Consider the following 24,410-nt stretch of genomic DNA (forward strand, 5'->3'; position numbering starts at 1 on the left):
AAAAACGGCGTTTTTGGTGTAAATGGGGTGCCCAAATGTGGGGGGTGCCCAGAAGTGGGTGTGGGACGTTAATATAAATCTTATATTACTTACTTAAAATATAACAATATTAATATTAATAATAATAATAATAATAATAATAATAATAAGGTATTATAAGTATATAATACTTTAGAAAATACTCTTTTTAAAAAAAATCTTTACTTACTAATTACTTTAGATATAACGTACATGATAAGCGAGTGAGACAGACAAGCGAGTGAGACAGTAAACCGCGACCGTCGCACCTTGACGCGACCGGCACCTTTTCCTCTACAATAAATCATGGAATCAGCTAGTATTGAAAGAAGGTTACAAATTGCCCTTCAAGCAATGAGAAATGACCCAAAACTTAGTGCTCGGGCCGCAGGTGCACTCTATACAGTCAGTCACGCAACATTAAGCCGGCGACTAAAGGGAATAGTTTCACGACGCGACAGCATGCCTAATTCACGGAATTTATCAGATTTAGAAGAGAAGACAATAGTTGAGTATATTCTCGACCTAGATGCGCGATCATTTCCTCCCCGGCTGAGTAGTGTGGAAGAAATGGCCAATCGACTTCTCGTAGAGCGCGACGCGCCTCCAGTTAGGAAGCGCTGGGCTTCTAATTTCGTCAAGCGACAACCACAGCTTAGGACGCGTTTCTTTCGCAAGTATGACTATAAGAGAGCTCAATGCGAAGATCCAGAGGTGATTCGTGGCTGGTTTTCGCTTGTGAAGAATACAATTGCGAAGTATGGTATTGCTGATGCTGATATCTACAACTTTGATGAGACCGGCTTTATGATGGGCGTTATTGCTTCTGGAATGGTTGTTACAAGTGCTGAAAGGCGTTCAAATACGAAGATGACACAGCCTGGCAATAGGGAATGGGTTACAGTTATCCAGGCTATTAATTCCCAAGGGAGAGCATCCCGCCATACATCATCGTTGCAGGCCAGTATCACCTCTCAAGCTGGTATACAGAAACCTCTCTTCCGGGCGATTGGGCTATTGCAACGTCTGAAAATGGATGGACAACAAACGAGAGAGGTATTGACTGGATCAGACACTTCGACATTTATACAAAACCACGTACGTCTGGGAAATATCGCCTCCTCGTTGTTGATGGTCATGAAAGTCACCACTCCGCAGCCTTCGAGCTCTTTTGTCAAGAAAACAACATTATTACACTGTGCATGCCGGCTCACTCGTCTCATCTACTTCAACCCTTAGATGTTGGTTGTTTTCAGCCGTTAAAGAATGCCTACGGTCGGCAAATTGAGAATAAGATGCGGCGAGGCACAACCCATATCTCGAAGGAAGATTTCTTTGCAGCATTTCACAAAGCTTTTAAGCAGTCTTTTACGAGGAAAAATATCCAGGGAGGTTTCCGAGGAGCTAGACTTGTCCCTTTGAATGCAGAAAGTGTTCTCTCAAAGCTGGATGTAAAGTTCCGAACGCCAACGCCTGAGGAGGGGGTCCCTCAGACACCAGACCCTTGGATCTCTAGGACGCCGAGCAACCCAAGCGAAGCAAGATCACAGTCTACTTTTATTAAGAGTCGAATCTCACGCCACCGAAGCAGCTCTCCAGCATCAATTTATAATGCTGTGAGTAAGCTAGCCAGAGGGACAGAAGGACTAGGGCATCGGGTAGCATTACTAGAGTCAGAGGTTCAAATCCTTCGAGAGGAGAATGCAATATTAAGTCGGCGTCGAAGGGCTAAGAAAACACGTCTACAGAAAGGAGGAAGTCTTACTATATCTACTAGAGAGGATATACAGTCGCAAAGAGAGGCAGACACGCAACTACAAGAGGAAACGCGACGGAGTAGTGGTCGCAAAGTGAGGTCTGAGACGACTCATCGTCGGTGTGGCGTATGCGGGAATACAGGCCACAACGCGAGAACATGTCAATTTATTGAGGAAACATCCGAAGAACAGGAATCCGAGTAGTATTAATCAATCTAAGATTTCTTGTTATAGATTTCGATATTATTGTCGCGAAGGTCTGGTTTACTGTCTCACTCGCTTGTCTGTCTCACTCGCTTGTCTGTCTCACTCGCTTATCATGTACGTTAATCTATATTTATATATTAAGGATAATAAAAAATAATAATAGGTAAACTATGTTATTCTATATAATAATTAAGTATCTTACTAGTTATTACTTAAAATTTAATTTAAGTAGTATAATAAATATTAAAAAGCTATGTATAGTTATAATAAATTACTTACTTATTTTAAATTAAATAATATTCTTAGTAAAGATTTTAATATAGTTTTAAGTATTATTAATAAGTATTAAAATATTTATAATAGTAAGTAGTTTAAAATCTTTAAAAGCAATATAATAAAAGATTTAATAAAACTTAATCTTAAAAAGTTATTAAGTTACAAGTCTTTATTTATTAAATAAAATATAAAAGTCTAGTTAGTTCTCTTTTACTCTATTAGTTATTCAATTAAATAGAATAATAGTATATATATAATTTACTAATAAAGGCTTATAGAAAATAAAAGTAAAAATTTAATAATAATATTATTATTATTATATTATATTAGTATTATTCAAAAAGCTTAAAAATATATAAATAGCTTATTAATATAAAGTTAGTAATAAACTAAGTATAATACTTTAATATATATATATATATTAAAATATATAGACTTACTACTAAGTATATAATTTAAGTTAGTATTAAATAATTTAAGAGAAATAAAACCAAAATAGTTCCTAAGATTCTTTAAATAAAAGGAGATATAATATTTTTAGAAAAATATTTAAAAAGTTTTTCTACTAGTATATAATAATAATAAGTAAGCGTTAAATCTATAATAAAAATAATAATAAAAGTAGAAATAAAATAGTTTTAAAGTTAAATAAGTAGTAATAATAAGTAAATATAAGTATAAGTAAATAGATTTTTTATTAACTAATACTTTATTTTTATTTTTATAAGAACTTTGAATTTATTAGTCTTACTATTATTACTATTTAAAAGACTATTATAATTATTTTATATAACAGAACTGCTAAGTTAGTAACTATATATAATATAAAGTTTAAGACTATTTATTATCTTCTTAATAAAAGTAATTAAAGTCTTAAAAAGAGGTAATAAAGAATTAATAAAAAGGCTTTAGTTCTAAATAAAATATTTTATATATTTATAGTTTTAAGTATTTAATATTATCTTATTAATTTTAAACTTAAAATCCTAAGTTAATAAAAAGTAAGGAAATATATTATACTTATAATATATATATACTAATGATAAGATATATTATAATTATATATTATCTAATCTTTAATTTATTTAATAAACTAAAGTATTTAGCTTAACTAAAGTATAATTATTATAAAATAAAAAAGTAGTATTACTATATTTAACTTTTAATTTAAAAGTATAATAATCATTTTTCTTATTAAGTAGAGAAACTATATTATTATTTAGCTTATAAGTCTCTTTATTTTAGTAGGGTAATATTTAGTTACTAGAGTATAAAAAACTTATTATTTTTATATTTCTATAACTTTTAAATAGTTATTAATATAGTCTTTAGCTAGTTATACTTATAGTAAAATAATTAGATAATAATATTATCTTAAATTCTAGTTATAAATAATATTAATTAAATATATTTAGAGAAAAAAAGGGTTAAAATAATAACTATTAATTCTAAAGCTTATATATATATTAAATAAATATAATTATATTAAAGTATTTATTATATTATATTTTAAGTATTTAACTAGCTTTAGATTTAAATAAGATTCTAATTTACATAATATACTTATAATAACTCTATATTTACTAAGTAGCTTATTATATTAGTTAAATAATAAAAATAAAGTAAAATAACGATTTAAAAACATACAACACCAGGTATTCGCTGGTCGTCACCGACCCAACTACTAATCCGGCCCTCACTGGCTTATCTATGGGAGAGCGGACGGGATCCCGAGTTCTCCAGTGGGTATGGTCGTATGTACAGATTCCAAATTAAAACACACTTATATTTTTCTGGTGCACGTTTCCACTTCAGTTTCCATTTCTTACTCGTCCAATTCAACGCTCTAGGGAGCTGCACTCTCCGTAGCTATAACACTGGGGCTTTCTAGAAAGGCCCTTCTGTCTTTTGTTCCCCCTTGACCTAAAGAGTATCTTGTCTTGTGAGTGCCTCATCGTCTAGTAACATCGCGATTCCCACTTACGCACGCTAACATGCCAACAACCTGACAATGAAAATAGTAGCTCTTAAACCAGGCTATCCATTGTGTAAAGAAGTTTCCTACAATAGGTAAATATGTCGCGATGTCGTCTTGGCAAGAACCAATGCTGACTTCAACCTAAGAGAACAAATATGTGATAGGTTGGGGCAAATCCTCCTCGCTGGCAGCTAATACAGTGCTCCCAATCTTTCGCCGCCATTTGAACCTCTGGCATGGAAGTGCGTTTTATCTCCCAGTGCTACCGGTTACGATCGCCAGCGGGTCTGTAAGGTGAATAGGTACTGGTACCCCACCAAACTTATAATATCTACACCAAAGAGGTTCCGCAGAGTTGCATTACTTGTGGCTAGCACTAAGAAAAGTACTATAGAGGCTTAACATTCCTCGGGAGCTGGCACCTGCCTCCAACTCAAGTTCGATGAGATAAAAGGCAGAAACTTGGTTTTGATTGACGGTCATGGAATGTTGGGTTGGCGTGACCTGGTTCCTGAACCTCTAATAGCCAAGTTGAAATTGCCTCAGCCTCTGGACGAGATGCTAGGACAAGCTTTCATCCACACATTGCTATGATATTCAGAAACTGTTCGCAAATAGTATCATTTCGAACCTCATTTCGCGCATGTATCTCGGCTGATCTTGTATGTTGCAATACCATCAGCTTGAGCTAGCATTGGCTAACCCTCATTCGGGTACATGGCCTGCCTAGTCTTGTGACCTGCATATGTCCCTGGTGATAAGTCGGTAATCAAATGCACTTTAACAGTTGAAGTTTTGGATTGGATCAACCGATCGAATTTTAACCCCACAGCCCCCAGGTACCTATGCTGTAAACTGAGATGGACACCGCAGAGGAGTCATGCGCATGCAATGGCACCCTATGCCATGGTGTTTCATAGCAATGAGACAATGTGCCAGGTTAGTAAATCTATGGGATTATGTTATCCAGTGTACTCACGTAGGCTTGAAAATAACCGCCCCTAGCTACCCATGGGTAGTCGATGCTGTGTCTAAGTTTCGTAGGCATATCATAGTATATGTATAGAGTTAGTACCTAGTTAGGCATAGGTATATATACAGTTTCTTTTCGATATAACCTGCAGGAAGTCTTACCCATAGCCTCAAGTTATCTATCACTAATCAATTCCCATATGGTCACCGATGGGTAATTTTAAGCCTATCCTCACGCTAGGATCATTAAACCTCTTTTGTATCTGTTGCTCAAGTTTGCAACTGTGATATAAACGTTCAATCACTGGGAGCAATGCTGCAGCCTTGATCTTATCGATTCAATTCACATAACATGAATAGTAGATTTTACACAAAGTGGCGATGAAGGCTAGTGATGGGCAGTTAGTACATATTGCTCGGAATTACAAGCATAGTTCAACTGTGACTACTCGACCCTGGTCGTGCCTACACAAATGAAATCAGTCGCCCTGTAGGACTGGGGAAAATTGCATTTCATATGGAATACTTGCGGGCTATACCTGTACCCCTGTTTAAGATTCAACGCTTGTCCCAACCGTAACAACTCTGGCGACAAAGCCATGATAGACTCAGAATAATATAAATTCTGTCCATCGTATCCATGTGAGGCTACTTCATTTACCCAACTACTGCTAAGTGAGAGATGTTTGTGACACGCAACATTTGACACATGTTAGGTTGGGATAAGCTCATCGACGCCCCGCTGGAATAGTTGAAGAACACCCTTTCTTCCGCTCACAGAGTACCAGTTTGTAAGTGTGCGCATTAAAATTATAAACCACTCCCATAATCTTCAATTTCGTAGCATCCCATCAAATGGCTCGCAATGTAACTGCAGCCCAACAGTCCTTGGCGAATGAACCGATAGTCTTGATGGTATTGTAAGAGAAGACCTGGTATGTCTATCACCCATTAAAAATAACTTCAACTGTACACAAGACCTGAAAAGCATTCATGGTCGAATCACCATTGATTGCACCTACCTCAGAAGAGCTGAGGTAATTGTATAGAGCTAGGGTAGTGTTGCCATAGCTTGCGTGGACTCGTTCGATACGAAATGGGTTTGGCAAACTCAAAATTGCTGGACCAAAGTTGAACTGTGATTAACACCCTTGTCAAAGCACCAAATGTTTGAAGCATCCTTACCTCGCCAATTACCGAGGAAGAACGAAACGTCCGAGTGAGGCCCTCTATATGAAAAAGTCTTTGTTATAAGGGGATGTTTACCACATTCGACGCATTCAATGAACCCAGCATGAGCCAGAGAGAAGCAAAACCGCCGCCCGTGCGTTCGAACACGTTCTGCACACCGTACACGGAAAAGAATATGAGAAAAGTGATAGAGCGCGTTTTAGGGCCTTCAATTGTCATATCCGTACATATCTTATAGAGCCCCTGCTCTTACATGTAGCTTCTTAGGCGCTTTCTAGTATGCAGGCCGTCACGTCGATCTCCAGCCTTTCATCCAACAGAAGTTCCTCTAATATTGTCGTTTCTCAGCCTAGCGCACGCCTTTTAACGCATTCCAGCGTCACCGGCAAATTGTGCAGGTTTGCCCCTCATCCCCATCCTAGCCGAAGGATGAAACTCATCGACAGCAATAATCCGTGACGCCAGTACGTAGGTGTTCTCGAATTCACTCGACGCCTATTGCAGATTGAACTAAGCGAAGCCTAGTCTCTCACAGGCAGACTGACGAGTCTCATCTTCAATGTCCTCGCCTTAATACCTTTTGTGTGGTGAATTCCTCGCCCGCAATTAGGTGACCTGCCTCTATGCTCTTTTACGAGTAGTCGACACCGTCCAGCTCGACTGTGGACATTTAGTTAACATAGAACAGTAAACGTCCGGAAAGAGGAGCTGTACAGAAACAGTATATATGCTGTTTTACGGAAGCTCCACCAACTATTAGCACTGAACCAATAGTGGTACTACTATCACGTGCTGTATCACCCTGCTTGGCTCTCAGTTTCCTATGTTCGTCCCGGTTTGGCATAAATCAAATGGCTGTCGAGCGAATGCTTCACTGCGTGTACTCCTCAGGTGGGCAGGAACTTTTTCGAGTCGTTTTCTTGCTCGGCAAAAGATTGGGGGAAAGCGGCGAGGCCAGCCACAATGGCAACAGCCAAAAGGCAAACGCTGATGAGGGACCAGATAAGGCCCCAACATCGAGAAGAACCGCCATATCGTTTGGCAAAAACGCTTGCATCCGAGCTGTTAACTTTGCGGAGGATGAGATCATCACAGATGTCCCAGACCGAGTAAAGGGAGCTCATAACGCCAATGAAGAGCTAAACATATGTTAATTTAAATGTCTATGGCCCTGAGGTAATAACAAGAGGGGGGGGGGGGAACTTACAACAACGAATCTCAGAGCCTGGGCATGAGAAATAAACCATGCAGCGATGAGCACCCCGACAGCGAGAAGAACCGTGAGAATGGTCAGCCAGTCCTTTTTACCCCACCACAGCGTCAGTAAAAAGCAAACGCCAAGAACCATGGATGCGATCTTCGATGCGTTAATGTTGAAGCCACAGAAGACAAGCAGGCCACCGATGAGCGATGAGCCTAGATATCCAGCCGGCAGGGTGATAGCTTGTCTTCCGCCGCGAAAAGTGGTTTTGCCACCTTCATTGGGGTCCAGAGTAATGGACATTACGTGGCCGCCAGTACAGCATGCTGTGATGGCATGCCTATTTAAGCATGTAGTTAGTAAAATGTATAGAAGTGCCGAAGGAACTGTTGGTTCCTAAGAATGGAAAGGAAGAATATGGTAGAAAGTGTAGTGAGTGTGTTACTAACCCAAATTCGTGAAAAGCTACTGTGAGCATTTTAAAAGGCCATAAAACCTGGCGCAGATACGGAACATTCCAGAGGATAGCGATTATGACGGCGTAAGCACCAATAATGCCTAGGGTTACGCCTTGGGTGTGATTGACTGTGAGATTCCGACGGGCGAGAGTGTGATGAGTTGCTTCAGAGATGGCAGGAAGTGCAACAATTGCTGCCCGTTTCCATGCTTGGCTTGCGAGTGAGCCAGCGCGGGCGAGGCTTTGCCTAGCCGTTATTAGGGGGACTGGTGCCATGGCTGGCTTGCTGATTTGTTAGGAGTAAACGAGTGTATGTTGCTGTGATGGTCAACTGGATGGCAAATGAGAGTAAACACGAGGAAAGTTGTAACGTTTCGTTGTTCGATGGCGGGAAGCAAATGACTTTTATGAAAAGCGCCCCATGCCCCAACCAGGACAATGCACGCGCAAAAGTGCGTAAACAAGCAACTGAGCTGCTTACGCGGACATGAACTGGGCTGAGGCTGGGCTAAGTTCCCCGTCATCCCTCCTCCCCTGTTTCTCCCTTTTTTTCGTCTGGTTTCCACCTTGAAAACGGGTTTGGCAGATGAAAGGGGTTCCACACGGCATCCGGCACTGGCTTGGACTGGGCACTGCCACGGCGTAAAAGTGCAACATGTGCCGATGCGGTGGCTGGGGCTGAGTTTGACTCGTCTTTGACCTGTTGAACAAGATACTATTTTTAGGTACAAAACGAATACACGTGAATAATCATGTGATATGTATCGAGTGGTGCTTTCTATTTAAACGATATATGAAGGTAAACCAGCCAAGGGTAAAATCTGATGTCACCGTAGTTCCTGTCGTGGGGTATCACGGGACGTGCACCAACTTCATGCAGTTGGGCGCTTTAGCTTTCAAAGTCTCACCCAACGGAAAAAGATGACGTTTCAATTCCCTCACTTACTGCCCCCAACATGACCGGTACACTCCGGAGAGAAACCCCTATGCCCTAGGTCCAGGTAGCTTACTTGAGGACACGTTAATGTGATGCGGGGATAGTTGACATGCGCCCAAGCTCCTAAAGCTCCAGCTGTTCCTCTGTTGCTTGCCCCTTTTTGTCAGTTCCTGAGCACTTATATATTTTCAGTAAAGTAAACACTACCTTCATTTCAAAATTGAAGTATCTCTGCTCTTGCTTTGAAAGCCACCCTGCCCACCAGTTGCTCCTCAATATGGCCGCCACAGTGGACAATTCAGCGACGAGTCTCAGTCAACAGTATGAGACCCCCCTCGGCTTAGCTCACTCGACCATGCAGGCACTCAAAGACAGGATCAAGCTACATTATGATCTCGCCAGTGATTATTATCTGAGCCTCTGGTATGTTGTACCTGCACTCCCAGTTATCAGTTCGCATCTTTAAAGAAACAAACTCTCCATTCGCATTCCTGTAACTCCACCAATACACCCCTTGCAACAATTCTTGATGTTCGATATTGTGTGCATGAGAGACCCTTCAAATCCAGCGGCTGGCTAATTGCATGCGTCCCAGGGGCGAGCACATTCACCATGGCTACTGGGAGAATGACTCTCAGACGAAGGAGGAGGCACAAGTCAATCTCATTCAGTTGCTCCTGAAACTTTCAGGCGTGAGTGAAAACAGCGTGGTGCTAGATGTTGGGTGTGGCATCGGCGGCACCTCTCGTTACCTGGCGTCGACGCTCGGCTGTTCGGTTACAGGCATTACCATATCAACGAAGCAAGTAGAGATTGCCAATCGGCTCACTAGAGCTGAGGCAGAAAAGGACCAGGAGAAGCCTGACGTTGATTCAGATGCCGATGGGTTTTTCAAACTTGGTCGTGGCAAGGTCCGCTTCATTGAACTTGACGCAGAGAAGATGGGCGACTTTTTTGCTGAACAGGGCGGCTCATTTGATGCTGTTTGGATCAGTGAGGCGCTAAGCCACTTTCCCAATAAAGCACTCTTCTTCGAGAACACATTCAAAGTCCTCAGACCTGGTGGCAAACTGGCACTGGCAGACTGGTTCAAGGCCGAGGGCCTGAACGAGACAGATTTCAACAACGACATCAAGCCAATCGAAGGTAGCCGCGCCAGTATCCCTATGGGACAGCTTTGTTGCCCATTGTATTTCCCACCTCAACTAACCCATTTCAGATGGCATGCTTCTCCCTCCTCTCTGCACCCAAACAGGCTACGTGGACCTGGCCAAAAAGAGTGGACTCACACTGCTCGCAGGGCCCAAGGACATTAGCAAAGACGTGAGCAGAACCTGGTAAGTTTCTTCCTCCATTATCATTAGTGATCTTACTAATTCTAAAGCCAGGGACATAACGTGGTCTCTTGTGCAGAATCCCTCACTCTGGGCGTTCGCTCTCAGTCAAGGCCGTGACGGGATTGCTTTTCTGCAGTCCTTCCGTGCGATGAGACGAGGTTATGCGAATGGCACCTTTCAGTATGCCGTAATGTCGTTCGAGAAGCCGAGCAATATCAGCAGCTGAAAATAATATATTTCAGGGTTGCTGCTCGTGACTCCAAGCAGCGCATGCGAAGGCGTGTCTCCAGAATGGCAGATGGCGCACTACCGGTCAATAATGAAACAACATAAAGTGCGCAGTGGATAATAACATATCGCAGATGACTGCCGTATATCTCTGTGTATCTGTGCAGAGCATTTCAAGTGCATTGATGTAGTGGCGTCCGTATGGGGTTGGAATAACTTTTGTTCTTTCTTAGACTGACCAGAATGTATGAATCCAGACAATCCGGTGCTGATACCGACTGCAAGCGCTATAAGAACGGTGTCAATTGTGGTATTTGTGCGCGAGTGATACGTTTCTGGCCGCCTCAGTCACGAATTTCGACCGGACCTATGACAGTCTATGCTGGGTTTGAAGTACCAGCAGGTTGCCTTGCGGCTCACACATGCCATGAGGGGCGAATCCACATTGACAATCTGTTATTGGATATGCCTGAACATGATAACAATAGTACTAGCTGGGGAAATATAACATGTATTGGTAATCTAACAAGACGCAAGTTGCTGTTCTTTACCCTTGCTAGGCTCGTTCTTGAGAGTCTTAGTCTTATGGCTCCTCGCTTCGCTCGCGGGATACATAGAATAGAGGGACGTGAATAAGCATGGTTAGGTGGCAGAGATAGAGTTAGGAAGGATATAGTTGATGGTGGAATGAACATGGCTTGTCAATACAAGACCGGGAGGGTAACGTTGCCTGTTCATTCATACAGCACAGCTCTCTCATTAGTTTATCCCTATGATCTGGCATGAAGCATGGAGTATCTGCCTCATTCCCTCAGGCGACCACACCCACAACCAGCACAATCTGAAGGAAGGTACCGTGAAGACTTATGAACCAATGCCGAGGAGATGGCGCTCTTACATATGATAACACAAGCATAGATTGAAGCTACCATCATAAACCCTACTACAAATGTTGGCAACCGAAGTATCCTTTTCTGACCCCTTGCAATCCATAACAAACTGCTTAACAGCTTTGCCATGCGAAGGTGAGCAGTTCCGTCACAGGTGATGTGCCACTGTCTTTTCGCTCTTTCCCAAATACTACCCGGCTGCCTCCCTTCGAGACGATGCGGAAAGTAACATTGAGGATGCCCACATAGCCGTCTTTGCCAACGCAGGTTGACGCCGAGTTCAGGCGCTGGGCCACGGCAACGTTGCGAACAACGGCACTGGAGCCCGCTGACGTGCTCGTTTGCTTGGTGACCTGGAACATCCAATGTTAACTTCTTCTCTTCTAGCTGAGTATCAGAGCCAGAATAAAAAAAAGGGAAACTACGCACAGTGTCTGATGCAGTCTCACTCCAGTACGCCGTCGTATGAAAGTCGACCTCGGCGTTGGCACTGAGGTAGAGTCCACCCCGGACGACAACATCCTGCAAAAGCAATGCCTTACCAGGCTCACCCTGGTCGAGAAGCACATGGACCTGGCAGCTTGTGATTTGGCCGGCGGCCAAGCTTTCGCTGAAGTCTGGCAGCGTGATGGTCAGATCGTCGAGGCTGCCAGACCATGTCACCTTGGCATCCTGAGGACAAGCAGGACCACTGTGTGCCAGAGACTTCACCCGCAATGCCCCAGCAATGCTGGTAGTTGCGAGTGCCAGAAGAATTGCAGTGAACCGAACCATTTTATACTGCGGCGAAGAAGGCCTTGTGTGAAGAATCTGTCTTTGCGTGAAATGGTTCTGCGTGTGGGAGGCGATCATGTATTCCTGTTGCGATGGATATTCTCCCCTTTATAGACCGAGAGACTTCATCACGTCTTTCGAGGTTTCGAGATTCGGGGAGCTGCTCATAGGTACAAACTTTTCGTGCGTTTCGCTACCATGGGAAAGGTTCTGGGTCGAAAAGAGGCCCAGACCGCCTGATATGTGACGGCTCGCTAGATATGCGTCGGTTAATTAGGTATATATCCAGCAAATTAATATTCGTGCCGCTGGTGCGACTTTCCGGGCTCCTGGATAGTTCGTTGCTCATTGGGTCAACCGGTAACATCGCTTACTTGACCAGAGAGGGCCGGAACCAGACGTGGTTCTGTCTTGCTTGGTTGGCGAGGCCCATCCTAGCTTTCAGCTCTTAATCAAACCACGTTACATTTACAGGTTTGAACCGTGGATGAATGCGGTCTCTGCGATTTGAACCTGGATTCCGCATATTCGCCGCCGCCACTGCTCGTCTCAATCGAGAACGAGCGGAGCTTTAGCCGTCGCACTATCATGAACACCATCGTGCCACGGATGGAGGGGCTCCTTATTAAAGGGCACATGCATAGTCCAGAAAGAAGATTTTGCCATTGGGTTACCCCAAATGCGCTGCACACAATTTTGTCCTGCTGTTCACATGCATCTTGACTGAGATGCTGAGGTTGAGCGTCTGGCACAGCTGGTAATTCCACTCCGAGACCTACAAAGAGCTTAACGGTACAAAGCACAAGTAATGTTGCTCTCGAAAGACCTGTGCCATACAGTACCGGGTACTTTTTCCAGCGACGGCGTAGAGAAATATCTTAAATTGTCTGATGTCAGGTGAATAATCGATCTACTTTAATGACCCAACAATCGCCAGCCTACAATGTCTGCAATGCTGAGATGCCGTTTTAATGCTGCGCCGGACTCCCGATAAGGATGCTCTTGTCTCTGCGTAGCCAGTTCCAGTTATGAGACCCTGACTTAGCTTCTCTATCATGCAATTGTGACCCGTAATATCCTGCTGCTGACTATAGATACTAGTCCCAGCTCATCCAGTTGGACCTGAGAACGTCGTCTTCATCGGCCACTTGCTCAACCACTCCCTTCTTCTCGCTTGTTTTGTTTTCCTCGTCCGAGGAGCTCACCCTCCCATCTACGAGTCAATCCCAGAGTCCCCCTACAGGATCGCCCACCGAAACAAGCTCACGACTGCTGACCTCGGAAAGGGGTTTGTCCTTTGGGGCTACTGTTTCATCGTGTAACCAGTTCTGGCTGTATGGGTCGACATCTGACATTGTGTCCTCTGTGCGAGACTCTACATCCCCATCAGAAGAGTGCAAATCTGATGTTTCGAGCTCTGTATGTGATGTCACCTCGCCTCTTGACGCTGGAGCCGCTGGATCGGCTTCGATGGCAGGGGTCATGCTCAGGCTGTGTGACAGTGAACCTTCCGAGTGTCGCGAACGATGTAGGGGCGGCGTTACAGGTTTTCCAAAATCAAATTCAACGGCCTCGAGTTGTGCTGGGTTAATGGGGCTCGTCATGGGCCCCCGAGCCAACGATACATTGAAATGACTCTTGGCCGCCCTTTTGAGGCGAGGCTTGCGGACGACAACAGGCGATGAGCTTGCATGACCGTGTCTTGAGCGCATTTCAAGGCGCTCCTCTTCTTCTGTTTCTTCATCTGTAAGCACATTATCCATCATGCGACGGTGGTGCGCCATGAGCTGAACACTACTGCCTGAGCATCTTCGCTGGCGGTTCTTGACAATCTCTGTATCCAGGGCGGTAGCAGGGCCGCCGGGCGGAGCCAATTTTGTACATCCTGTTGATTTCGGCCATGGAGGTGGAAGGACGATACCGGTGGTGAGTCGGCGCAGATCTACTTGACTATCAGAAAAGACTACGCGGGCACGCAGGCGATGTACAGCTCGATCAAGGGCGAGCTCAATGGCGCAGCGGTCGCGAATTCGACTGAGCTTCGGCCACGTAGCCCGCTCGCCCATCAGGCAAGCCCGTAGCATGAATTCTGGGGTTGGATTGCTGAGAATTTTCGGGACATCATGAACGTTGATTTCTGGCAAAATGGTTATGTCACCCGAGTACTTCTGGCTGAGAATACTCCTAAGCTTCGTCACAACATTCGGGAAGACACCAAGTTCGGCGAGGAAGTGCAGGCGGTGCAAAGCCTCGTCCTTGGCAAGTGCCGTAAGTGTATAGACCCAATCGAGCTCCTGTTTGTTGGACGAGAAGCCTGTTCGACGGTTCGATGTATCCTCGGGTTCCAGCTGGTCATCCCGCGCCAAGAAGGGCACGACGTGAGGGTTTACTTGAGAAACAATGAAGTGATTCACGTTGAACATTTCAGCCAGCCTCGTCATGGGCAGGTCATTGTCAACAGAGCCATCAATCCATCTCTGTGGCGTCGGGTTCCAGGGCATATGCTCGCCGGTGTCAGGGTTCTTGACTAATAATGGAGCCGCGCTGAACACCAGCGGAACGGAGCACGATGCAGCCACTGCCGACCATATCATGACGTTGGGTGCCGTGATGTAATTGAGTAGACGCGGCAATTCGTACATGGATTCGGTGGAAACGCAAATGTTCAAGACTCGCCGTGTCCGGTTATATGCTTCCTGGAACGTGAGGTCTCCCACTAGGCCTCGCATCACACGGGTCAGGTGCTTGATGTCGGACCAACTGCCTTCGGTGAGCAGTCTTCGCATATGATCGAAGACTCCGTCAGGATTCTGTTCGGCATCAAAAACGGCAAGATCGCCATACGGGAACTCCTTGATGAGGCGGGGTATTTCTTCGTCGGTCCTGGTGCATATAACGGCAGACACGATGGAGCCAGCTGAGGCACCCGATATGATGCGCGGCAGCAGCTTTACATCGAAAAGGGCTTTCAGGACGCCGATGTGGGACATACCCAAGGTTCCACCTCCGCTCAGAAGCAATGCACTCCGGCCAAAGCTCTGGCGGGCGAACAAAACGCTCTCAAGGATATCTCTTTGCCCCATGCCCTCTGGCAGGGCATACTGGCTCTTTTCAACGAGACCGTCGATGGTCTGGATAGCCGAGTCTACGTAGCGTTCTATGAGTTGTTTGGTTCCAACGTAGGAATGCCTGTACAGATCGACATTCCCCATGCCGCCGAGGTCTCTGCAGAGGGCGGTGCGTACGAGGTGCATCATGGCTCGGGTATCGCAATTTGTCCGCGCATCGTCGAGTTCTTTCAAGCGAGCTTCGATTAATCCGGGGTAATAGTCGCCTGTGTAGGGATCCAACTTCCAAAGGTCATTTTCTTCAAGGATGTCAAGCTCCTCGGCAGCTTCTTGCCACTGTTTTCTAGTGTTGGCCTGTAGAATAAAGAGTTAGCAAAGTTAGAAAGTTATAACGCCGATGTTATGCAAAGCGCTTATAGAAAATACTTGCATCCTTCATGCGTAACGACAGAATCTGCTTCCGCTCATCTTGTTTCCTTCGGTTCTCTCGCTCGAGTTCGGATAGACCATCGCGGAGAGACAAGACCAGGTTGTTGGCACCTTTGATGGCACGGGATATAGAATCGAGAGCGCCACTACGGGATGGCGGCTGATGCTGTTTCTTGATAGAGGCAGAGCGCCCAGGCTTGAGTGAGGGTGCGGGACCGGGGGTGGTCGACGAGGGTTTGACCCGGATGGCAGGGAGAGGGTGAACGGAGTTGATGAGAACGTCGTTCATGGTAACGACGAGGAAGTCGAGCCGGGTTGTAGGGTTGTCGGTAGGGCTAAAAAGTGCTTGGAGAAGGGGAGGAGCCGGCGGACGAAAGGCAGCCGTGGTACCGTCCGTGTCGCATCACAGCCTGAAAGTGCAATGGTGTAGCAGACTTCTGACATGTGCTTTTGTCTTCTGCTTCGGTCGACGGTGGATTGCAGCGAGGCGGTCAGAGCATCCGCACCAGCATATCGTAGCTGTTACTGCGGGGTTTCGTAACTAGGTACAGGTATTTATTGGTATGCAGAGAGTAGGTAGGAAGGAAGAAGAAGTATAGATGGCGGCGTAGGGGCGCAGACTCGGTCGCCTACCGAGTGGTTGACGTAGGATAGTGGGAAGGAGGAAGAAGTAGGGCTCGACAGAGCGGCAGAGGCAGTGAAAGCCGTTGTAATGTAATTCAAGAACGCGTTGATGATGCGGTCGCAGGTGGCACGAACAAACACGAAAAACAAGGACTCGAGACAGGATAGTCAGATCATGTCAGCCCAGTGGGTAGACAAGGAAAGGATGCAGCTCCGAAGCACAGATGACCGGTCAAACCGGCCCTAGAGAGGTGACTTGGAGCGAGGTTGTGGGCCAAGTCACTCTGTCCTATCCTGTCCTATGATTTTGAGAGAAGAGAGCGACAGCCGAGAAGGGGAAAGGAAGAACAGGTGGGCGCAAAAGGAGGGCGGTGGTTGGTAGATGGCCGGACGAGGTTGGAACGGAGGGACGAGGTGAAGCAACGGACTCGACGGATAGCATTCGTAGGACGGGCGCCCAAGTAGTTGGAATTTGGCGAGTGCTAGGGACGACAAACGCAAGCAACGAATTTGAGGTATGAAAATGCTTGCCTCCAGCGGGCTGGGGAGGAGGGCAGCAGGGGAAAATGGGATACCGGCGACGGAGATGATGCGAGAAGTCGTGGGGGATGGGGAAGAAGATCAAGACGGGCGACGATGATGGGCGGTGATGACACCTGCAGGGGCCCCCAGACGGGGGTACTGTGACCGCCAAATGGAGCGGAATATGAATCCGGTGCAATGCAAGATAGTACAGCGGGGCAATCCGTCCGGTGATTCCCCACAAAAGCCTCCACAAGGGTCCAAAAATGCACTGTTGCGAGAGAGGCGGGGGAAATTCACTACCAGTAGTAAGAGTAGCGGCGAGACGGGGCAGACCTTCCAAAATCCAGAACAGAATACTGAAGAAGGTGGACGCGACGACGGAAATTGTCTGTTTGCCTCGGTGGTAGGCAAGCTGATCCAGCAGCCGCCCCTTCCCCCCAAAAACAAAAGGACAGAAATAGGTACGTGAATTAGAATACGTACCTCTGCTTCAAGGCTCCACGTGCCAGTGTCGCTGTGTCAGAGCAGACGTGATGGGCAACTCAGCAACAACCGATTCGACTTACGCACCCCCCACCAGTCCATTTTCTGTTGCTACGTATTCCCCGCAATCTACAGACACAAGCATAAGCGCCTCGTTGATCTGGACCAACAGGCAAAGGTAAGGTAAAGATGGTGGACTAGATGGCGAATAGGAGGTCAAGGAAAGGAGGACCCTCTTACAGGGGCAGATGACCCCCCCACATTTTGGAGATACCGGGGACACGAGTGCACTGGAAAGGGGGGCCAGGTGCATCGAACAGCGGACTGTTGGTACCCTACAAAGGCAAGTCGCCCGCCAATTACGGCCTGTCGCAACTCACCATGCTGAGAACGGAAGTGGAAGGGGGGGACCCCCCCAAAACGTTGAAAGTTGAACTACCTAACCGAATTAACATATGTCAAACTCCCATTCATTCTCTCTCACATTTTTATTCCCTTGCTCACCAACGACTGACTGCACGAAGCTATGTAGCAAACGTAACCCTGACGTGGACAAGCGGGTATGCTTGTCTGTGGGTACCTGCACTTATCATCATGCTCCTATTTCTACACGACCTCAAAATAGACGTTGGATACTGCTCGCCCAACGGGTCACTGTCAACCCATCATTCCGTTACAGCCCGGAACATGTCGGCGGCGCCCCACGAACTCTCCGGTTCATTCCATTTCCTTCTTATCTCGGCATGCAGCTTTCTTAAAAGCTGTATTACCTGTACCTTTTGAGATTGCTACAATAGACCTGGCTAAGCAGTGTCTGAGGGCATCAAGACTGTCGTGCGCCTTCCCAGTCTTCCCACCCCCACGATCATTTTAAACAATTTTGTTTTCAATTGCCACATTGAAGATTCGGAAATTCAACGGAATGTATCTACTTCCGAGCTAGTGAGAAAGGGGGGGAGAACAGTGTCCTCTATCACACGGAAACGTGCATCCACCCAGCCTGGCTGTTTTGCCCGTCGCCGTTTTACGTCTTAGCCGCACAGAAGCTTCTGATGGTGACGAGCTGCCCAAGACTTTCGTTACCCGGCCTAACCCGACTAGTCTTGACTTGGGCTTGGTTCTCTGCAGTTCATGAATCAGACGTCCGCCCATTCTCCACCGTCGCGTCTCATGCTATTCATATTCTAACCCAACTTTAGGTAAATGACATACCCTCCCATCCATTGCCCCGTGGCTTTTGAATTGTCACTTTCAGTTTTGCGATCATGACCCAGATCCAGATCCAGGCCCAGACCTAGGTCCGGATCCATATCTAGGCTACGTATTCCCCTTACGCCTGTTTGATGCGCGCCTACACCCGGTCTTTTTTCCTTTCTGTTACCGTCCCTCTTGACTCAACTCTAGTATCAGCCACCAAAACCTTTTGTCGTAATTGGAATCTCAGTTTGGATATTGTACGTCATTCCCGTTTACCTTCTGGTCTACTCCGCAGCCTTGCCACATAAATTCCTATCGCTGATGTTTGCTTTGGTAAGTCACCAATGCTCTCTTCATATTGCAAGTTTTCTCATATAACCAAGTTTTGTTCATGAGATGAAACTTTACTTGCCCAACCCTTTGTGCCTCTCCCTCTCCCTTCTCGTCATGACCCGCCCGTATCAACAGTTTTATCCTCAGTCTGTACCAGGGCTGCAGCGAACTCGACCACCCTATCCCGGAGAATGTACGCCACTTTCTCCTCTGTCCAAAAGTGCCCGGCTGAAGCAACTTCTTCTCCATGGAACTTCGAGTCAACGATGCCCTCTAACCGTTGTACCCAGCTTCTTAATTTAGCCACCGGTACGAAAACATCTTTGTCTCCGAATAAGGCCAGTGTCTGGTTTTCTACCAATTTCGTCTCACTCAGTTGTCGGTGATCAGAGGTGTAGGCCGGCGCTCCCTGTTCCCGGGGTTTCGTAGTCGCTCTAGCGAATAACCCTCGTCCTGCCGATGCGGGAAGAAAAGACATGGTCGCTAAATGTGTGATGACGCCTTGTAGTGGAGATACGAGGAGATATGCAGGCCGCACCTGTGTCAACCCAGTAACTTCCTCTAGTGCTAGAGGTGTGTCTTGAGGTGTCGGCCTCGTCTCCTCCTTTTCTTCAGGGAGTGTGGCGCCCCTGTGATGGTGTCTCTTCGTTTTGGCTAGCAGCTCATTCACACCACGTCGAATCTTATCTTCTGCGTCCAAGGAAAATGATCTCCGTGAGTCGTGACTCTTTCGTTGACTATCTTCATCGCCACCGACCCGCATACCCAAATATTTCTTCCGCGGTGACATTGACTGTGCTGCCCTGGCGCTCGCTAAGATCACGTTCTGCTGTTCGGCCAAGTGCTGTGCGCGCAAGCGTATATCCGCAGCCGCGGACCCGACCGCAGGGGTTTTAAATTGTACAAGTATATGCGTCAAGGGTGGTATCTGTGTTGTAATCATCGCCCCGTACGAGTACCCTCCAAGGAGCAGCAGTGGGTGTTCTGGCCGAGATTGCTTCGATTGCGTGTCGGCAGCTGACGGGGTGCGAACTGATGTCGGTGACTGCACGGCGTGCGCGCCAAACGGATCGAGAAAGTGCATGTAGTAGACCATGAAACCAACAAATGACATGTAATCGCTGCGCTCTGGCTTTGCTGTCCAAGAGGTGCGGCCAGCTGAACCGGAAGCCCCTCTATTCCCAAATGACATGTTAATAACAATGCAAACTCCTGCCCGTCCCCCCAACAAAGCTCCTGCTCGTCATACATGGAGTTTTCTTACCTAAAGTTAAATGTTCCTACAAGAAAACCCAGTCGTAACAGACTCCCTGCAATAATGTCGACGATCGGATCGTCATAACACCCGCCCAAGGGCGCATATGGATGGGCAACAATAGCGGCGTGCCGCTTCCATGGTGGCGGATTTGAGGCGGCCGGATTTAGTGCCTGGCAGTGATAGACACGACAGTCCAGGACGGTGTCGTCGTGAAGGCTGGGGAGCGTAAAGCTCAGTGTCGGTTCGGGAAGCATTTTCTGCTCTTCATAGTGGAGACATCGCTCGTGTTGTCAGAAATTGCGGCAGCGCGGCGACCAATATTGAATTGGGTGGTTTGGGGTTGGCTGAGAGAAAGCTTCACGAACTATAACACGGCAGATCAGAGTGTTCGGAAGGCTGGGATGTGGTGAAAATAAAGTTGAGGACCAAACAGATGAGCGGATGTACAGGCTCTTCTGTTGAGGTTAGATGGAATGCAGGCTGCTGATTACGTATTTTCGCCCCGCGATGTGAACCAAGCTAAGCCTTGAGGAAGACGTAACGGATTAATACTGTCGGGTAGGGACGGGATGCCGGGAAGCGTGGGACGTCAGACAGGGACTGCAGGCTTGTAAAGCCCTCGCATACAAGACGGGCAAAGCAAGCTTCGCGATGGCGTAGATGCACAGGGATTATAGCGCGCCAATGGGCAGTATACGTACTTCTGCCCCTCTGCGCCACTGCCGCTCACCTGGGCCTGCTTTGGGTCACCTCGTTTCACTAAGCTTCTTACCCCACTGCACCGGCCTGACCGACGTTCACCTTGGAAATCAGTGATGGAACTCAACGTTAATTTGTGCACTTGCGTCATCCTCTAAGGACTCACGGATTTGACTTCACCCTGTGTCGTCTTTTCGAGCTGGCCATTCTGATTGGCCATGTGCTTTAATTTCTACATTCTCGCTGTGGAAGTAGAATCTCGTAAGGATTCAAAGCTGACAAGATGAATGATCCAAATCATGTAGCGAGATTTTGATTTCAATATTCATTATGAGGTACTTCACCTCCGCTCATTATATCACCGCTTTTTTCTTGCCTCTGCCTCGGCTCTATCTCGTCTCCTCTTCTTCCAGGCCTTGATTTCGTTCAACAGACCCATGACCAGTGGCACACCAACTGGGCCCAAGAGCGGAAGGTATACAGCAATCTTATGTTCATCAGGGAAGTAAAGCTGTCCAACCATGCTCTTCTCGAAAAATGCTCGCTCTGCTTCGGCCTCAGCGATTCTAGCATGTTCCAGTCCTTGAGGACCGCCAAGGCTCGTACAGGCAAGCTCTAGATGATGCATTGTTTTGGCGACTCCGTCGGCAACATTACGCGGGATTGAGATGGAAGGCAGTGCTAGAGAGAGCCGTGCAAGAGACCCTAAGGTTGACGACGCCCGCAGCAGCAGGTCGGCCGATCGAATCCGCGTCAACGTCGACAGTCGCAATGGGAGAGAACCTGATTTGGGCGTCCCAAGAAGAGACAACAGATGACCGGCAAAGGTGAGCATGGGCTGCTTAAGAGTGGACGCAGATACATGTGATGTCGTTGGCGGCAATGACAGCAGATAAACTGTTCCCCACTGTGGGATCAGCCAGGACTGGGATGTTTCGGATCCCGAGTCCAATCCAATTGTTTGATTTCCAACAAACAAGAGGAAGTTCACTGTCGGGGCACCGCCGATGGAAGGAGAGAGGGGCCATTCGGCCGCATTGATAAAGGACGCCAAATCATCCTTGCTCAGCACCTGTGACTGTGCGCCTGGTGTAGCATATAATTGCACCTGGGTATCAATCGTGAAATTGTGAATGGGGCTTAGTACGTCGAGCATAGGTTGCATGTAATCCCGGATTGCCGCATCGATTTCCCATGTATTGGGCACGGAGCCACTCGTGAAGAGGGAGAAACTCAGATGATATGTCGGCGAATATCTCAGAGAGCGAGTGGTACGCTTGGCGAGCGACTCGGCCGCCTCTGGCGACATGCCTTGGGGCTTCGCATCGGACGCTCCAGAAGCCGCCGAAAGAAGGTATGATATAATGGCCTGTTCCTCAGCATATGTAGACCGCAACTCGTTGGCGATGTACGATGCAAGGGCGGACGAAGACGAGGTAGGCGACGGAATGGAATTGGGCGGGTAGGTGATATCAAGGACAGGGGAATGCGGATTCAGCGACGCTGTGGTAGATTCCCCTGGGCTGAGACGAATCATCAAGGCGACTTGCGAGTCATCCTCGGGCAAGGAAGCGGCAAGGTTGTCGCGGGGGGCAAGCTGTAGTCGGAGATGGTGGCCCGAAAAGTCATTCAAGTCATCGAGCGCATGTTGAGTAAGGCGGAGGAGGTTCTGCGCCTCCTGGTCCTGTAGTTTGTTTGCCTGTACCGAAATTCGGAGGGGGAAGACTGGACGACAAGCCTTATGTGCGAATGGTCAGCGGGGGTCTGGCTGTGAGCATGCGCCAGAAGGGAAACACGAAGAACACTCGTACCTTTCCATCTGCCCATTGGACCATCCCGGACAGGGGAAGATTGGCGCGGTAAATTGACGTTGTCATCCACCATATGGGCAAGCCTAGAAGTAGCACGATGGCCCAGAAGGAGAGAATGACGAAGGAACGACGGCGAACATCAGATGGCTTTTCAGGAGGCGGAGCCTTCCGAACTTGAGGCTGCGGTGACGGCTTGGAGATGGTAGCTGGGTCAGCAACGCCGGACGCCGGACTGCCCGCGTCGTCGTGGCCAGGCATTGTGGCAGCCATGACCGTCTATGGCGACGCTGAGGACAGGTTGCGCGGTTGTCGAGGTGAGAAGTGTGAGATGGTATATCGATAATGGCGTAGTGCGGATGCCAGCGACATGACACGGCGTCTGGGCTGAATGCGCGGTACAGGGGTACTTGCGATTGAATGATTATGTAATGTGATAGCTGTCATAGTACACCACCTTGATGCACTCCGTTGAGGTGAGCAGTCACATGGAGATAAGATACGCCTCTGAATCAGATACATGGTTTGATTACTGAGCACCCGTGTCGAGCATCCCTCAAAGCTCAGTTGACAGCTTAATCGACGCTTCGGTTGGCAATCAATAATTTGCCGCTGCTTCAAAAAGATACCCCAGAGAAGCACAGATCTACAAGAGTATTGGGAATAGACAAACTTTCTCTCTCATACCATCATCGTCGTCAATGGGCGCATGACACGATACTGCCCAGCGAATGCAGGAGGAACGAGACTGGCAGGTTCGCAACTCTCAGCGCTGTGGGTCATCAACACCATTTGGCATATTTTCATCGTTTTCCAACTAGACCATACGAGCCGAGGGACGCCAGGGTGACACCTGCGCCACACGACCTTGCAACTTATTGCTGCGAGCTTGTAACGCAAGTTCCGTCGGCGCTTCGGATGCCGTTACCCGGGTCCACTTCACTCTACCATGTAGCAACATGCAGGAGAAGACTTCTGTTGTATCTGTGTCGCTAGACCCTTTGCGCAAGCCATAAAAAGACGACTTGAAATTCAAGGACATACCCCAGGTGAGAAATCCGGGCCTAAGTCAGTGTTTGGTTTCCTGTTAATGCTGGGGTCCTCACTACTCATGTGGTCTACTACAACATGTAGGAGGTTAATTGGGCGTGCCCACTGCAGCAGTTCCTTTTTTCTTCTCCGGGTTCCCATTGAATCGTTCAACTTGTGTAGTTACATTTGGCGCTCGACCAGAGACGAGACTGGGGATCGTTCGATAGTCTCTTAACTCCGTCAACCAATATCTTTCTAGGAGTAGTGGTAGTAATGCGCGATCCCCTGCCACACCGGGCCGTTCACAAACCACCAGAAGAAGCAATACTCCCCTCTGAGTTGCGAGCTTTAGTCAGGCTGGCGATGTGCTTCTATGAGTGTTGCAGTATAGACTGACAGCTAAACATGTGGACGGATGAAAACAAAACTGCGCCCCAACTACCTCGGCAGCATGTCTACTTCCAGAGTTCATCGGAAACAGAACGTGCAGAAAAACGTTGACGCCATGCCGTTCCATACCATTACGGGTAGAGAAAGAGAGAGAGAAAGCGAGCGGGATGTTTGTTTCCAACAGACCCAGTCGTCTGGACAAGGAAGGACATGGAGAAGCCAGTCGACAAGGGGGCGGCAGAAACGAAGACGGGGGTTTAGGATGGATCAGGAACAGGCCTAACCCCGCTTTCGAATCAGCAAATCGCAACTCGCGAAGGGTGTGCTCATTCAGGAGACTT

At 47.2% G+C, this 24,410-nt stretch overlaps 7 protein-coding genes across 7 annotated transcripts, besides 1 other annotated feature; 2 read left to right on the forward strand and 5 right to left on the reverse strand.

Moving 5' to 3' along the window:
- Positions 1-480: 480 nt before the first annotated feature.
- CTRU02_215287 (transposase) lies at positions 481-1,979 on the forward strand (the record flags this gene model as incomplete). Its single annotated transcript, XM_070206426.1, has 2 exons — positions 481-915; positions 951-1,979. 2 exons carry the CDS (start codon positions 481-483, stop codon positions 1,977-1,979), a joined length of 1,464 nt encoding a protein of 487 aa, XP_070059865.1.
- Positions 1,980-3,968: 1,989 nt separating this feature from the next.
- Positions 3,969-4,034: a sequence feature (Short protein (CTRU02_215289, KAL0929645.1) was converted to a misc_feature.).
- Positions 4,035-7,286: 3,252 nt separating this feature from the next.
- Positions 7,287-8,333, reverse strand: CTRU02_215288 (uncharacterized protein; the record flags this gene model as incomplete). Its single annotated transcript, XM_036731484.1, has 3 exons — positions 7,287-7,538; positions 7,607-7,940; positions 8,050-8,333. The coding sequence occupies 3 exons, from the start codon at positions 8,331-8,333 to the stop codon at positions 7,287-7,289; spliced, it is 870 nt and encodes a 289-aa protein (XP_036576692.1).
- A 938-nt stretch (positions 8,334-9,271) lies between these two features.
- On the forward strand, positions 9,272-10,557 carry CTRU02_215290 (gamma-tocopherol methyltransferase; the record flags this gene model as incomplete). The annotated part of the gene is made up of 4 exons (XM_070206427.1): positions 9,272-9,417; positions 9,590-10,152; positions 10,214-10,331; positions 10,383-10,557. 4 exons carry the CDS (start codon positions 9,272-9,274, stop codon positions 10,555-10,557), a joined length of 1,002 nt encoding a protein of 333 aa, XP_070059866.1.
- A 1,005-nt stretch (positions 10,558-11,562) lies between these two features.
- Positions 11,563-12,223, reverse strand: CTRU02_215291 (uncharacterized protein; the record flags this gene model as incomplete). The annotated part of the gene is made up of 2 exons (XM_036731486.2): positions 11,563-11,802; positions 11,879-12,223. The coding sequence occupies 2 exons, from the start codon at positions 12,221-12,223 to the stop codon at positions 11,563-11,565; spliced, it is 585 nt and encodes a 194-aa protein (XP_036576694.2).
- A 1,097-nt stretch (positions 12,224-13,320) lies between these two features.
- On the reverse strand, positions 13,321-16,009 carry CTRU02_215292 (nte family protein; the record flags this gene model as incomplete). Its single annotated transcript, XM_036731487.1, has 3 exons — positions 13,321-13,436; positions 13,476-15,645; positions 15,722-16,009. 3 exons carry the CDS (start codon positions 16,007-16,009, stop codon positions 13,321-13,323), a joined length of 2,574 nt encoding a protein of 857 aa, XP_036576695.1.
- A 2,985-nt stretch (positions 16,010-18,994) lies between these two features.
- CTRU02_215293 (putative acid phosphatase) lies at positions 18,995-20,394 on the reverse strand (the record flags this gene model as incomplete). The annotated part of the gene is made up of 2 exons (XM_036731488.1): positions 18,995-20,057; positions 20,147-20,394. 2 exons carry the CDS (start codon positions 20,392-20,394, stop codon positions 18,995-18,997), a joined length of 1,311 nt encoding a protein of 436 aa, XP_036576696.1.
- An 803-nt stretch (positions 20,395-21,197) lies between these two features.
- CTRU02_215294 (phosphatidylinositol-glycan biosynthesis class S protein) lies at positions 21,198-22,920 on the reverse strand (the record flags this gene model as incomplete). The annotated part of the gene is made up of 2 exons (XM_036731489.1): positions 21,198-22,577; positions 22,651-22,920. 2 exons carry the CDS (start codon positions 22,918-22,920, stop codon positions 21,198-21,200), a joined length of 1,650 nt encoding a protein of 549 aa, XP_036576697.1.
- Between the last annotated feature and the right edge of the window lie 1,490 nt (positions 22,921-24,410).

The sequence above is a fragment of the Colletotrichum truncatum genome (genome assembly GCF_014235925.2).
Source record: "Colletotrichum truncatum strain CMES1059 chromosome Unknown Contig_0015, whole genome shotgun sequence".
Classification (NCBI taxonomy): domain Eukaryota; kingdom Fungi; phylum Ascomycota; class Sordariomycetes; order Glomerellales; family Glomerellaceae; genus Colletotrichum; species Colletotrichum truncatum.